Raw genomic sequence first — 16,066 nt, 5'->3', positions numbered from 1 at the left:
TCTCTGCTTCTGTGCTTTCAATCAAGGTTTTCTATGTCTGTACATTTATTCCTAATCCACTCCTCTTTGGCTTTCCTGCATTCTTTTGTTATTTCTTTATTCATACAGGCGTGAACAGATGGCATCAATGGCAATATCATATTAAAAACGAGGATATTAGGAAAGAACTTGACATTGTCAGCATCCAGGAATGCATTAGCAGAGCTAATCTCAGGTGGTATGGTCACTTAAACAGAATGGGTGAGGAAAGCAAAACATGTGTTTTGCTTTCCTCACCCATTCTGTTTAAGTGATTAGCAAAACAAGTGTTCTCTGCCAGGTTGGCAGCAAAACGACCCAGAGGAAGACCTAGATATAGGTGGATTGATACGGTACAAAGTGCCTTAGACGATAGAAATATAAGATCTGATAAGGTTGGAGTCTTGACAAGTAACAGACTGATTTGGAGGAAAATTGTAGATAGGAAATTAATAATGATGTAATTTTTTTCATGTAGCACTATCATATCCTGTACACCCCTTGAGGGTACATGGCAGGAATTTGATGATGATGATGATTATTCATACTTTTATGTTTGGGTTTATTCTTTAACTTTTTTCTTTGTTCCATCAACTTGAATATTTTTTCATTTATCCAAGGTTTATTCCTTTTCCTTTTTAATTCTGGGAGTGTATTTTTGGCTGATTTGTTGATGCTATTTTTGAATGTTTGCCAGTTCACGTTCATTGCATCAATTGGTCTTCTATTTTCTGTTCCAACTCTTCATCTGGGTGGTCTTGGGTTGATGCATACACTTGGATAATATATAAGTTGAATGGTTGTGCAGTTATTTTGGCTGTTATGATTTGGCTGTTCTATTACTTAGAACAAGGTGTTACACCATTCAATTGTAAGTCACTGCCAGAGTAGATTATAGTATGATTTTTTCTTATTATTATGCCTGTATCTGTCCACCTCACTTCACTGATACCTGCAATATCAGCCTTCATCACTTCTAATTCCTGGATTAAGTCGTCTAATTTGCCTGCCTCATAGAGTATCCTGATGTTTCATGTTACTATTTTCAAGAGATTGCTCCTGGTTTTCAGCCAAGGGACATCTGAGAATATCCTCCCCAAAGAGTTTGGAATATCATCTTCATATGCTACCCTAGTAGTTCTTGTCATACAATTCCCAGTTTCAAGCACTTCTTCCCTGTAGCTATAAGAGCTGATGGTTACGGGTCTCAACCAAATCTCTAACTTCATATTGTGACATGGTGTATTTCATGGTTGATTATGGAAAAACCTATCTGTTCTTACAATCATGCAAAAACATAGTATGAATGCAAATTTAAAGAAGCCTGTGAAATTTTGATCAATCATACTAATCTAAATAATAACGTTGGAAGTAAAATCCCAAGAATATGGATGATACACATTCAGTCCACATATCTTTTTTCAAGTTCTCCAGCAATCCTCGCTTTAGGACTCTTATTAGCCACTATCAATACTGTTTCGTTCAAATTGATCTGTGAGTAATCTCTAACTTAATCTATCACTTAGTGATTTGTAACCAAACAGATAACATGACTCTAGCTTTGATGTAGTAAAGTGTTTTTTTTTTTGTTCCCCACTGCAGATCTTGCCAGTAGGATTAATATTTGGCCAAATTAGCGATTTTTTTCATTTACACTGTACTGTATCTTGTTTCTCTGTATTATTATTAATACACCCTCCATGGAGTCAACAGACTAACCATGGGAGGTTCATTTAACTGGCAACATATTTATCATATAGAATCTTAAAAGTCCTTAACACTCCTTGCATTAACAACACATTCTGGTAATGCATTCCAAGCACTGACAATTCCCCATGTAAAATATCTACTCCTCACACCCTTCTTCACCATGCTTTTACATAACTACCAGAAATGACATCCGGTTCTTCCTACCCCTCTGGATTAATCTGATAAAATCCTCTCACTAACTTAAATGTCTCTATCATATCACCTCTCTTCCTCCTATCCACCAAACTCTGCAATCCACATCTCTTCAACCTCTCTCCATAGCCAGCATTCTAAACTCCTGATATTGTCTTAGTCACTCGTCTCTAGACCCTCTCCAATGTCTCCACATCACACTGAAAACCAGATCTGAGCACAATAGTCCAAGTGTGGTCTGACCAGTACCTTATACAGTGGCACAACCACTTCCTTATCCTTGCATGTTAGAGTACTTCTTATCATAGCAGCACTATGATGTGTAACCTTTGCAACCCTAGCAATATGCTCTAAACTTCAGTCTACTGTCAACCATCACTCCCAAATCTCTAATCTCATCCACTTCTGGAGTACGGCACCATCAATATAGTACATCAATAAAGTGCAACACCTTGCATTTTGGAGTTCAGGAGTGACAGGAACATATGTGGAATTATAAGGCAGGTGATTATAATAGTCTTAGACATGAACTTGGGGAAATTTCATGGAGGAAGAAATTGGAAAACCGGGATTATTAGTGCCTGGGAAATTGTGAAGGAATATTTGTTAGCAGCAATAGTAAGCTGTATTCCACAAGTGAAGAAGAGGACACAATTTGGTGTAAAGTGGATGACAAACAATATTAAACAGGAGTTGCATGTGAAAAAGAGGCTATTGAAGAGATATAAGGAGAAAGGTGAGGAGCAGATGCATGAAGAATATAAGACACAGGCCAGGAGAGAGTCTAGTATGGTAAGGAAGGCAAAACTGGAATATGAGAAGAGATTGGCCTTAAGATCCAAAGAAAATCCTAGAGAATTTTTTAACTTCATATTGTGCTATGAAGCTATGTGGCCAGTAGGAGGAGAAATGATTGTGGAAGAATGACACTGTGAGATAAAAATAGAAATAGAGTGACTGATGCAGAGGACATAGTGAAATTATTCAATGAACACTTTATTGGTGTATTTCATCCTGCAGGAGTAAATTTTAATACTAGAGGGATAGGGCAGGTTCAAGGTTTAGAGGTGCAGGAGGAGAATGTGTTCCAAATATTGATTACTCTGGATGTCAGCAAAGCTGTAGGACTGGATGGTATTTCACCACGAGTTTTCAGAGAATGTGCTAAAGAACTAACAGCTCCTTTGACCTGGCTTTTCAATGAAAGTCTGGCTATGGAAAAGGTGCCCAGGGAATGGAAGGAAGGTAAGATAGTGCCATTGCATAAGGACGGTAGCAGACTGGAAGTGTCTAATTATAGGCCAGTTTGTGTGTCATCAGTAGTTGTTAAGATCTTGGAGAAATTAGTTAAGGACCATATACAACATTGGGCAGATGAGGTTAATGTTATCTCTGAGAGTCAGCATGGATTTGTGAGGGTGCACTCTTGTTTTAGTAATATGCTAGCCTTTTATAATAAAGTTACTAGAGCAGTAGATGAGGGAAAGGCATATACTGCCATTTTTTTTGGGATTTTGCAAAGGCATTTGACAAGGTGCCACATGATAAACTGATATTTAAGTTGCAGCATATGGGTTTGGATGGCAGGTTGGTCAACTGGATTCAGGATTGGCTGTCCGATAGGTATCAGAGGGTTGTGTATGGTGGGGCAATTTCTAGGAGGCAGAGAGTTACAAGTGGGGTCCCACAGGGACCAGTACTGGGACCTATATTGTTTAACCTTTATATTAATGACATTGTCAGTGGATTGCAGGGGGATATTCAGTTGTTTGCAGATGATGTGAAGCTGGGAAGGGTTATTAGTAATAATGCAGATGTGGTAGTCATGCAAGAGGATTTGAATAAGCTAGACAGATGGGCAAATGAATGGGGCTGTCAGTTTAATGTAGCAAAATGTAAGGTCTTGAGGTTTGGGACACATCGATGGGACGCTGCATACTCTATTCGAGGAGATATACTGGAAGAAGTAGGGGAGACAAGAGACCTGGGGTTGATGATTAATAGAAACCTGAAATTCAAGGAACATATTGCAAAGATGGTGAAGGTAACACAGAGGACTGCTGCAATAATGAGAAGGAAGCTGACTTGCAGAGATAAAAGAGTTATCATTCTGTTGTATAAGACCCTAATTAGATCACACTTAGACTATTGTTCTCAGATCTGGTCCTCAGGATTTGAAGAGGATAAATTAACTGTGGAAAGGGCACAAAGGCAGATAACAAAGATGGTGTCAGGACTGTACAATGTTAGTTATGAGGATTGGCTGGGGGAATGTGTACTGCAGAGTTTGGTGGATAGAAGAAGGAGAGGTGATGTGATTGAGACTTTTAAACTGTTGAGAGGTGGTTACGGGGTTGACATTGGGGACTTCTTTCACTTGGTTGAACAGCGGGAAGGAGTGATGACAAGGGGCCATCCCTGGAAGTTACGAAAGGAAACTGTGAACAAGAAGATGAGGAGTGGTTTCTTTGCATGGAGGGATGGTTGAACAGTGGAATGCATTGCCTGATAGAGTGGTGAGAGCGAGAACAGTCAATGAGTTTAAGGAGTGGTATGATAGACTTTGCGTTTCCTATCAGCGACCTCCCACGATGAGTCTTGATAGACTTGTGTTTCCCAGGAAAGACCTCCTGCGATGAGTCTTTGGCCTAGATAATAATAAAAAGTCTGGTGTGTGTGTGTGTGTGTGTGTGAGTGAGTGAGTGATACTGAGCTTCCCTCTGTAGGCAAAAAATACTAGTCCATGTAGCATTTTAGTCCGCGCGGTTAGCCTAGTGGCTTTGCGCTTCGCAACCATATGCCTGGGGAAGGAGTATCCTAGGTTCGATTCTCGTCGGAGACGTGAGGAGCTGAAGGATCTTCCTCAGCCATAGCCAAGTTAGCCGGTCTTGGGCGCGGGCAGTAGGGTTTTTTCCGCTAGTTTATCTGGTGTTTTTCATCCCGCAAGCAGGCAAACCGGCCCCGTGAAGACACAGGGATACAGCCAAGAATACCTTCAGGCATAGGAGTGACCATTCTATCCTCGTATTTCGGTTACGAAATCCAAGCATGCTTGGAAGGTTGTGGGCCTTAAAGGCCTGTTAAAGCCATTGGGATAGATGTAGCATTTTAAGACAACTTTATTTTTAGAGCATAGTTAAGACATAAATGTTTCCATTAACGCAACACAGCAGATTCATTTGCTTCAACATAAAGACTTTTGGATAGGCGATATGCAAAATCCACTGGCTATTCATATATGGTAAGATGGAAAGGATCTAACCATCACAGGACACGTTTCCTTACAGAATTGTGGACTTTGAACCCACAAGAAAGCTTTCATTGAAGAAGGGAATGATAGAGGCAAAGCAATGAATATTAATAAGAACTCCATTCTATACAGAATGGGGAATGTAAAGATAGTGCAAAGAATATTCAATGCACTCTTGCACTTATCTCTTAACTGATGAGTGTGTGGAAGATACGTTAAGTTTTTTGTGTCAAAAAGAATCGTAAGAACTTAGCTTCTGTTGCTACTGAGATAACAGTTTACCTGATCCTTAATTCTGGGTCTGGGTGAAAGGTGTGTTTTCAGCAGAAGTGCGCATAAATACTTCTTTCTGCTGAAAACCTGAACCCATTACTATGAGTCCATGAGCCAACATGATTGATTGCTAATTTAGGGTGTCTTTCAATGACCCTCATGTTATAAGAATGACAGTAAATAGTAAAGTCATCAATATACAGTGCATTGCCTATTTATGGGAGAAGTTGTAGACTGATTGAGTTTACTTTGAAAGCAAAGACTTCACACTTAAGGCAAAGCCTTGGGGAACACCCTCTTCTTGGTCATATGGCTGGGACAACATGTTTTCCATTTAGAGATGAAAGACTTGGCTAGAGAGAAAGTTTTTAATAAAAACAAAGAAGTTCCTTGAGATCTACCTTTTAGACATATTTTAATAAGTCATACCTCCAGATTGCATCATAAGCTTGTTCCAAGAAAACAGAAACCAGATATTCTCATTTAAAGAATGCATCTCTTATACATGTTTCTAAACAGTATCTACAAAAGCCACACTGTGTGTTGGTGAAAAGATCATTGCTTTCTAAATACCAGCGGTCTGCATTTAGCATTTTCTCTAATATCTTACAAAGACAGCTGGTCAGAGTGATATGTTAATAATTGTTTGCTTGTGGTGATAATTATGTCTTGAATCTGAAAACTCCTTCTCAATAAGTATTATTGTATAGTAAGAGAAGGAGAGCCACAGAAGATGGTGGAAGATGTTTTATTATTTCATAATGAATGGCATCAGATCCTACTGCAATGGCATGAAAAAGTAAAAATGCTCTTTGGTTCCTTCTTAATGAATGGTTGATTGTATGGCTCTAGTCAATTGGTAGAAAAGTTGAGCTACTGTTTCCCTTGTTGTTCTTTCAATATCAAAATTCAGGAGGATAGGAAACTGTTGCACAGATTTTAGCAAAACTTTTCCATGTGCCTACAACTCCTTTAAGTTCAGCAACTACACACTCATTTATGTTTCAAGATAGGTGAATGGCGTATTTGATACCTGGCCTTCATTTTTTGCATTTATCCCATACAATGTTTGCACAGGCTGATAGCAATTGATGCTGCAAAGAAAAGGGAAATTAACATTCCCTAAACATTTCTTTGACATCCCACATGAAGAGTGGAAGAATGACAGTGGAGCAGATTGTAAGTATTGCAAAATACAAATGAGTAAGCATATGCTAGAATGCATTGCGTCCATTATTAAGAAGATAAAGAGAGATCATTATTATCAAGCATATGCTCAACAATTCAGTCACATTCATTTGTGTTAGCACTAGCCCATCGAGTACTGTGGCAGTACCCATAAGAAGTATGAGTTGTGATAGTTACAATAGGAAATTATCAAAGTCAATCTGTGAATCCAGTAAAAAATAAATGGAACACATTGCAATAAGAAATCTCAGTGAGAGGTGATAGCTACCACTTCAAGAGCAGTGTTAAGCTTGATGCACCGAAAAGAAGTATGGCTGAGGTTATGAGACCTCATCTCCAGTTATATCCTTAAAATAATAATGAAATGCCTTAAGATGGGATTCTTACTGTTTTTTAAATATGTCTCCTGCAGACAGAAACAGACTGGTTTGTGTTTCTGCAAAAGAACTGTAATATCATTAATTTGGCAGAATCCATGACAGTTCCACTGTAAGAATTTTTAAATTCTTTTGATTTTGCAGACATGTCCAATTTCCCAGAGGTTGAGTGTTTACCTTTGTCTGGTTTGCATTTTTCAACTGAAATTGGGAAGTTTGGATGGCCAGATGGCTGGTGGCCATCTCTCTTCCTCTAGAAAAATGTTTAATATATCATGTAATGTGTTAGGATCAGTTGTGTTCAGTTTACATTCAGTAGATAACAGAAGTACCTTTTTTGGGGGGGGGGACTGGTAGTTTATCCTTCCATGATGCGCTGGCCATAATTAATTTTCTTGACAAGTGGGTTCTCATTCAGAGGGATCATTTTAAAAGTTATTGCAGCAGTAAAATTGTAATAAGTCAACCAATTAATGCAATCTAAAGAGAAATAAAATACAAGTATGTTCAAATTATAGCATGGTAAATATGGTGCCATGCTAGACATGTTTGTTGTGGTTAGCTTGGCATTCTGATATGAGATATTTTGTTCAGTTTTTATCTTTTGTATTTCTTTTTCATCCTTCCACCTTTAGCATGCACAAGACTAGACTGTATAATCACCCTTCACAACAGACACATTTAGGCTTTGCAGACCGTGACCATATTTCTAACATTTTAAGCATCTTAGTGGATTAGGAATATAGAAATTAATAGGACAGTTGAGATATCCAGCTTTTACTAATGTTGGAGGTTTGGGTGATGATCCCTATGTATCTGGATGTGCTTCATACCTCCTTGGGTATGGAGATCCATTCTGATATCAAAACTTTTAGAATAGCAGACTATTTTATGAGGTGTTACCATAACTGGTATAACTCACACGACACACACACAGAGACAGATGATGTTCACAGTAGTTTTTCTGAGTGGTGCTGCCAATTTCCATCAAGAATATCACTAGAATCTATTTATTTATTTTTTTTTAAACTGGTTTGGAATATCCTGCCAGTACTTCTTAACCCTTCTGAATAAAGAAGAGTGACATTTTTATTGGTTTTTTGTGTGTTAGAGATGATGAGAAAACTTCTATACTTAAATGTGTCAGATGTCTTTTTTTCTTATTTCTGGTATCAAATGATGTATTTATAGTATATGTACTTGGATGGGGCCTTGTGAGGGCCCATCCAAGTACATAAGTACAAGCCCATCCAATTATTTCATCATTTTCTTTTATCTTTTTTTAATATTTAAAATAACAGTTTAAGAAAAGTAACATGCTTAAAAATGATTAATATACAACTCAAGGAATTTTTAATGTTTCATGCACTAAAATAAACCTGTTACCATATTCTATGTACTAAGTTTGTTTTTGCTATACCCACCATACCAAATAAGAATCAATTTTAATTACGGTAAACCCTTGCCGAGCGCGGATTTGCAGAACGTGATTTTGCACATACGCATTATCTTAATTGTTTCCATTAAATTTGTCCAACGCTAGAATTTCATTCCTTAGCGGTATGCTGCAGTGTCGGCCGGCAACCAGCTTGGCGCTGCTCGCTAGCTGAGTGACCTAGGCTGAGTTGCGATCATTTCACTCAGGTTAGCAGAGCTGTAATCACATATTTATCAGTGTTTATCCTCTTCTCCTTTTGCATTTGTATTTCTTTTAATTTCAAAAATTCAATATGACATCTAAGAGGAAGAATGAAAATGATAAAGCAGCAAAAAGATGCAAAGTTTTGACATTATCACAGAAAATTGAAATTGTAGATAAGTTGAAAAATGGTACACATGTTTCATCGCTTGCAAGAGAACTAGCTATAAACGAATCAAGCATAAGAACAATAGGGGAGAATGAAGAAAATATTCGGTCTAGTGTCAAAGCTTCAGGCGATACTTTGGCAAAGGTTGCTCAAGTTTCAAGAAGAATTCTGCAATTGGAAAAGATGGAAAAAATATTAATAGCTTGGATTGTACAAATTAATCGTACAAATTGCAAAAGCAATTGGCGGTGAAGGATTTTCAGATATGGAAGGAGAAGTCAAAGAATTAATCGAGAATGACGATCGAGAAATGATGAATGAAGAATTGGATGATCTTGTAACACCAACCGACAGTGAAAGCAGCAATAGTGAAGAAGATAAAGCGCCTTTAACTTACAAGAAGTTAAACGAATCGTTAAAAAAGGCACAGGAACTGTCTGATTTTGCAATAGAGATTGACCCAAATGAAGAAAGAAGAGGACACTTTATGAAAGGCATTGAAAAACTCTGCGCTCCTTACCGTGAAACTTTTAAGGAGTTGCGTCAGTCATTGTCCCAAGCAAAAATCACTAGCTTTTTAAAAAAATAATTGTATCATGTACCTACTTATTAAGCAGTAATAAAAATCCTTTCAATTAACATTTGTTTCATTTTTCCCTTTTAATTACAACAATATTTAGGTTAGTTTAAATTATGCATACATACTTTCTTAATATGAACTATACCTAACACATTTTTTTTCCATAGAAAGTTAACTTTGCGGAACATGATTTTGCCGTGCGCACAATGTATTAATGATGTAACCCCCGCATTTGGCAAGGGTTTACTGAATTTGCTAAATGACTATTCAATGATTTATATGATCAAGTCACTTACTTCCCAATGTCCTGTAGAACGAGCATGATGAATAATATGAAGAAGGCCTTGAATATCATGATGCAAACTAGAATTGTGTTCCTTAAGAATATTATTCTCCACTTTTAAAGCAGACAGCTGCTCTTGAACTTTCTATAGAGAAAAAATAAAGAAAACTAAAATTGGAGGGGAAAAAACACTTTATAGAACATTTAAAAAAAAAATGTTTCATGATGCAGGAATATATATATAATTACAACATGTGTCCCAATTAATGAGCATGCTTAAGTAAAGTAAAATATGGTAGTGAATTGTTTCTTCTTTTGAGAGCTATATATGTAATTTCACTTACAAATACACACAGCAGTTCAAATTCCATCATCTGTACAACTCTGACAAATGAAGATTTTTCAAAGGCCTTTGATAGCCTGCCACAAGTTAGTTTTTTTAGTTAGTAACTAAATCGAAACAGATAGGATTAGATAGCACATGGCTCCTGTAAAAAGGAAAATGGCAGCTAGTAATAATGGTTCACCATCTTTGTTCAATAACTGTAATATAAAGAAGTTTATTCAGTGTACTATCTGCGAAATGTACGCTTTGTGAAGAGCGGTTGGAGTATGGTTAGATGATGATAATGGAGTGAATGTGTGTAGAAAATGTAAGGAAAATGAGTAATTAAAGTGTATTTCAGGTCATGAGTGTGATAATTTTGTCAATTGTCAGAATGAAGAAAATAGCGATATGATAAGAAATTGCAAGGTTGTTACCAGAGAACTGTGAGGGTGTGAATGTAGAAAGTATGAATAATGGTATTAATACAGAGGAAATTAATGGTTTAACAGTTAATAAAAAAGATGAGATAGATGCAATGAGTGAGATCGCGTTGTTGAATGGAGTGACACATAGAGCAAAACAGCAGCTAGAGCGTATGCACAAATGTCTACCGAGTGTACCAGCCAATAATAAAAAGTATAATAGAAAAAATAAGAGCATGTTTGTGAACATAAACAAAATGAAGGAACGAGTGCTGTATGGAGATTCATTAGTACGAGGTGTGTTAGTAGAGGATTTGACAAAATTATACCAACCTGGTGTGACCATCAAGGATGTAAGTGAGTCTATTAGAGAGCAAAAGGAAAGGGTGAAAGAAATGATAGTTGTGGCAGGTACGAATGATTTGAAAGGAGATAAAATGGAAATGATAGAGGACCTGAATGAATTGTTTGAGGTAGAAAAAGAAAAGAGTGATAGAGTTAGGATGATTAGTCTTTTGCCGCAGTACAACAGTGAAGTGTTTAGAAGGAGGACCATAATTGCAAATGACTTTATGCATGGGTTATGTATGATGAGTGGTGTGGAATTTGTGGACGTGTAGAGTGAGTTCGATGGGTGAAAGGATCTATATAAGATGGATGGTTTGCATTTGAATGGATTCAGTGTAAGGAGACTTGAAAAAGTGTTGTTCAATGAAGTGGATGTGCAGAATCAGGAAAACTAGATTTATTAAGGGGGGGGGTAGATATGCAGACCTTAGGGAGGCAGTTGAGTGTATGAATGAGTATAATATGCCCGAGTTTTGGATTCTGAATGAAGAGAAATTAAAATTATTAATACTCCTTTAAGAATCCAACATAATCCACCTCAAATACCAAAGGCTACATTTGTAGATATTATTTAATGTAAATCTCTTGTTATAAACTATTATTCATGTAATTACTTTGAATTTTGTTTATTTAATTATTTAATCTAGGATACGTATTAATAATGGAAAGGACACCATATAAAAATAACGTTCAGATTATTTTATTTATTCCTATATTGATAGTAGAAGAATTTGTATTCATCATATTTAATTATATATTATTTGAATTGAAAAATATCCTTTTATTTAGTTTCTGTATGTAAAGGTAAAATGTTATGTAATGCTTATTCTTATGTACTGCTCTAATTGTTGTCATGGAGACGGAGTTAAAAATAGAAGGCGCGAGCGTGTAGCACGTGAGTTATGGAAGTGAGATGGAATTGATATGAGCTGGACGGTAAAAAAAAACAAGTTTTGGCGGGAAAAAGGAGTGAAAATATAAAAACGGAAAGCGAGAGAAAACAACAGCAGTTAGTCGTAAGTCATAGCACTAGAACTAGGGAACCAGGGACTGAGTACAATTGGAGCACTCAGCACAGTACAATAGAGATGAGGAAATAATTTATTGGCAGCACAGAGTTAAATAAGAGGCTGTAGTACAAAGAATTAAGTGCTGTGATCAGATTACAAAGGATCGAAATGTAAATTGACAACTCAGAATATTGATATGGAATTCTGAAGTTAATGTTTTATTCCAGAGCTTTCAAGGAAGATTAGTAGAAAGCTGATTCTATTGTAAAGTAGTATATGGGGAATAAGTAGATTTTCTAGTGCAAGTGTGTCTGCCTATGTGATGTGCTGAAATTAAAGATTAAATTAGTTTAAAGAATATTACTTTTGATAATGTGTAGCTCCAGTGTGATAATTAACTAAAGTTTTAAGTGTGCCTCAGTGAATAATATGTGCAAAGATTTATTCTGGTAAGATCAGTTGTACTTTATAGCATTTTAGAGTCTTTGGTTAAATCCTAACATTAACTGTGGTGTTTATGCTGAAATTAGCCGAAGCTAGAAGATTAACAGTCTTCCCCCCCTTTTAAAGTGATAGCTATCTCTTGACTGAGCTTTGTGAATTCTGACTAAGGGATAGATAAAGAATACTATTGTTAAAATATTTGCTGTGAATTTCAGTGGTGAAGAACTTTAGAACTATCTTTGCCTATTAGGGAGAAATTAGATTTTGAAGCTCAGTTTAATAGCAAAAGTTAAGTGAATATTATGTGTAGTTGAACAGAGTTAATTTTGCATTATCTTATATCCAAAGTATGCTTATGTATATATTATATAACCTTGCATTAAATGTTTTGTTTTATTGATTTCAATTTGTTGTTAGCCTGATTCTTTTCCACTGCACCGTTCCTAAAATTATCGGACCTAGCAGGAACATAAATTGTTAAATGTAAAATTCGGCCTATATGTAAACATTACACTGCTAAAGTTAATTAATATTTGATTACACTATTTTGCATAGACTAATCTGAATATAGGGTGGCACAGTATAATAGAAATTTCTCTATATTCGGATTAGTAATCAACATAAGATTAATTAACTTTAATAAGAACAACGTTAAAGCAAGATGGCAGATCAAAAGACAGGAAGAACGATCCAATACTGAGCGAATAAGGACAACAAAACAGAACGGGATAGTTAGTATAAGGCATCAAGGTAGGGTTGGGGCTAACAGGGGATCTGCAATTCATGTACGCTAATGCTAGGAGTATTAGGAACAAGAAGGAAGAATTTTTGGCCTTGGTTGGCACTTTCAGACCACAGGTTATTGGCATTAGTGAAACATGGCTGACTGTAGATGATATAGCTAGTGGGATTGAATGTGATGGGTATAATGTGTTCAGGAATGACAGGGAGAATAAAATGAGGGGAAGAGTTGTTGATGATAGCTGATGAGCTGCAGCCAAGGAGAATTGCAGGATAGAGAAAAGAGCACATTTGAGGCCATTGGGTGTGAGGTTGTGGCTAGCAGAACAAAAATACAATTGGGTGCTGCTATAGACCGGGTGATGGAAAAGATGGTGGAGATAGTATGCACAAGCAAATAGAAGAAATGAGTGGAAGGAGGGTAATTATTATGGGAATTTCAACTATGGCAGCATTGATTGGAGTGAGGAGAGGACACACGGGAGGAAGGAATTGGATTTTATGCGGTTATTAAAGGATAACCATCTTTGGATAACTTGTTAAAGGATAACATCAGCATGTAATGGAAAATACTAGGGGTCAGAGAGTACTTGACCCAGTAATTGCATCTGAGGATTTGGCTATAACTAATATGATCACATTGCCACCAAATGGTGAGAGTGATCATAGGGTCTTGACTTGGGAGGTGGCTAAAGGTGTGGAATTTACAATTAAGACAAGGTACATGTGGAATTATCGGGCTGGTAAGTATGACAAGCTTAGGAGTTTGATTGGTTTAGTGCCATGGCATGTACAACTGCAAGGGCTAGAAGTTGATAGTGCATGGGAGGCAGTTAAGAAGTGTTTGCATGAAGCAATGGCTGACTGTATACCTAGAGTCTGAATAATAAATCAAGTAGGGGTTAAATAGATGAATAACACCATTAAGCTTGAGCTGCAAAAAAAGAAACAACTGTGGAGGGAATTTAAGGAGAAAGGTGACTGGCAGGCACATGAACAGTATAAAGCGCAGGCCAACGAGTGTGGTAAGAAAAGCAAAAAAGGATTATGAAAGAACATTGGCCATGCAGGCTAAAAAGAATCCTAAACAGTTTTTTCGATATGTTGCAAGTAAAAGAAAAAATGTATATGGCAGAATGATTTTAAAGAATGCTGATGGTAGGGAGGTAACCGAATCAGTTGATATAGTTGAGTTACTGAGCAAACACTTTGCAAGAATATATCATCCAGGTGGTGATGACATTGCAGAAATGAATGAACCAATAGATTCTACAGGAATTGTGGTGAATGAAGTGGAGGTGAGTAGTCTTTTGCAAAATCTCAATATCAATACATCTGTGGGATTGGATGGTATACCAGCTCATGTTATACGTGAAGTGGCTAAAGAATTGTCAGTACCCTTGACTATTTTGTTTAATTTGAGTCTCGGGTCTGGGTTAGTCCCGATGGGGTGGAAAGAGGGGAAAATAGTTCCACTGCATAAAGGAGGTTCCAAGACTGCTGTTGTAAATTACCGACCGATTAGCATATCAGGAATCGTTGTCAAGATCTTGGAGAAATTAGTCAAGAAAAGAATACAGGATTGGATAGATGAAAATGGAATATTGTATTGCGAACAACATGGTTTTGTGAAGGGTAGATCGTGCCTCAGTAACTTGCTCATGTTTTATAACACAGCGACGGCTGAACTGGGTAAGGGTAATGGTTTACAGTGATTCTACCGGACCTTGCCAATGCCTTTGAGAGGATAACACATGGAACTCTATTCAGTAAACTGGAGCAGATGGGGATGGATATAGGGTTGGTGAGATGGACAGGAGGGTGGTTGATGGAGAGATACCATAGAGTGGTTTATTCAGGAGTTGAATCCAAAAGACGGCTTATGACTAGTGGTGTGCTGCAGGGTTCTGCTCTTGGACCACTACTTTTCAATTTGTTCATCAATGATATAGGAAAGGATCTGAGAGGAAGTGTTCACTTATTTGCTGATGATGCAAAGTTGGGTAGAGCAATTGTGAGTGCACAGGATGTCAAAATTTTGCAGGATGATTTGGATAGTTTGGAGGACTGGGCTAGGGAAAATGGATGTCAATTTAATGTGGCAAAGTGTAAGGTTATGCATTTTGAGGTGAAAAGATTAGCAGCAGTATATCATATTGGTGGAACCGTAGTCCAGGAGATTGATGAGGCCAGGGATTTGGGGGTGTTGGTGGATAGGGAATTGAAGTTTAGGGGGCACATTGCAAAAGTGGCTAAATCAGCTCATCAAATCACTTGGCTTCTGAAAAATACTTTAACAAGCAGAGACAATCAAGTTATTGTTCCTCTGTATCGAGCCTTGATAAGACCCCACTAGACTACTGTGCCCAGATATGGGTGCCAGGGTTTCTTCTTGATAGGGAGGAGGTGGAGAGGATCCAGAGACGAGTGACCAAGATGATAGCAGGTCTGTGGAATGAACCTTATGAGAACAGGTTGAAGATTTGTGGGTTGCAAAAATTGGTCGATAGGCGGAAAAGGGGTGATACGATTGAGACATTCAAATTACTGAAGGGTTTCTATAAGATTAATCCAGAAGATATTTTTGAGAACAGGACTGGTGGTGGGAGGACTAGGGACCATACATGCAAGCTGGGCAAGAATGTGGTTAGCAGAGGTGTTAGAGCTAGGTTTTTTACTTGGAGATTGGTGAATGAGTGTAATAAACTGCCAGAGTCTGTTGTGGGTGCTATGACCATGCATGAGTTCAAGGTGAGGTATGATAGATACTGTGTGAATGTCAAATAGTTGTTCTTGACTTGATGTTAGGGCCTCCCTCGATGAGTCTGTCGACTCCTTGGAGTTGCCCGTAATAATAATAATAATAATAATAATAATAATAATAATAATAGCAAACTAGTAAGTTGGATAGCTGATTGGCTGTCAGACAGGTATCAGCAGGTTGTATATAGAGGAGTGGTATCCCAAAAGAGGAAGGTCACTAATGGAGTGCCATAGGGATCTGTAAATGAAACACATTATTGTTTAACTTGTTTGTTAATAACATTAGAACTGGCTTAACCAGAGATGTGCAGCTGTTCACTGATGATGATGC

General features: G+C 37.3%; 1 protein-coding gene across 1 annotated transcript in view; it reads right to left on the bottom strand.

Moving 5' to 3' along the window:
• Positions 1–16,066, bottom strand: part of LOC150096868 (uncharacterized) — a 340,159-nt gene that overhangs the window by 243,895 nt on the left and 80,198 nt on the right. The window contains exon 4 of the mRNA XM_090408300.1: positions 9,693–9,824. Within this exon, the coding sequence (XP_090264426.1) occupies positions 9,693–9,824 (132 nt within the window). The remainder of the gene's footprint in view (positions 1–9,692; positions 9,825–16,066) is intronic.

The sequence above is a fragment of the Typopeltis vanoorti genome, chromosome 18 (genome assembly GCF_054136105.1).
Source record: "Typopeltis vanoorti isolate ZY-2024b chromosome 18, IOZ_Tvanoo_1.0, whole genome shotgun sequence".
Taxonomy (NCBI): Eukaryota; Metazoa; Arthropoda; class Arachnida; order Uropygi; family Thelyphonidae; genus Typopeltis; species Typopeltis vanoorti.
This window is presented reverse-complemented; position numbering and strand designations above follow the sequence as displayed.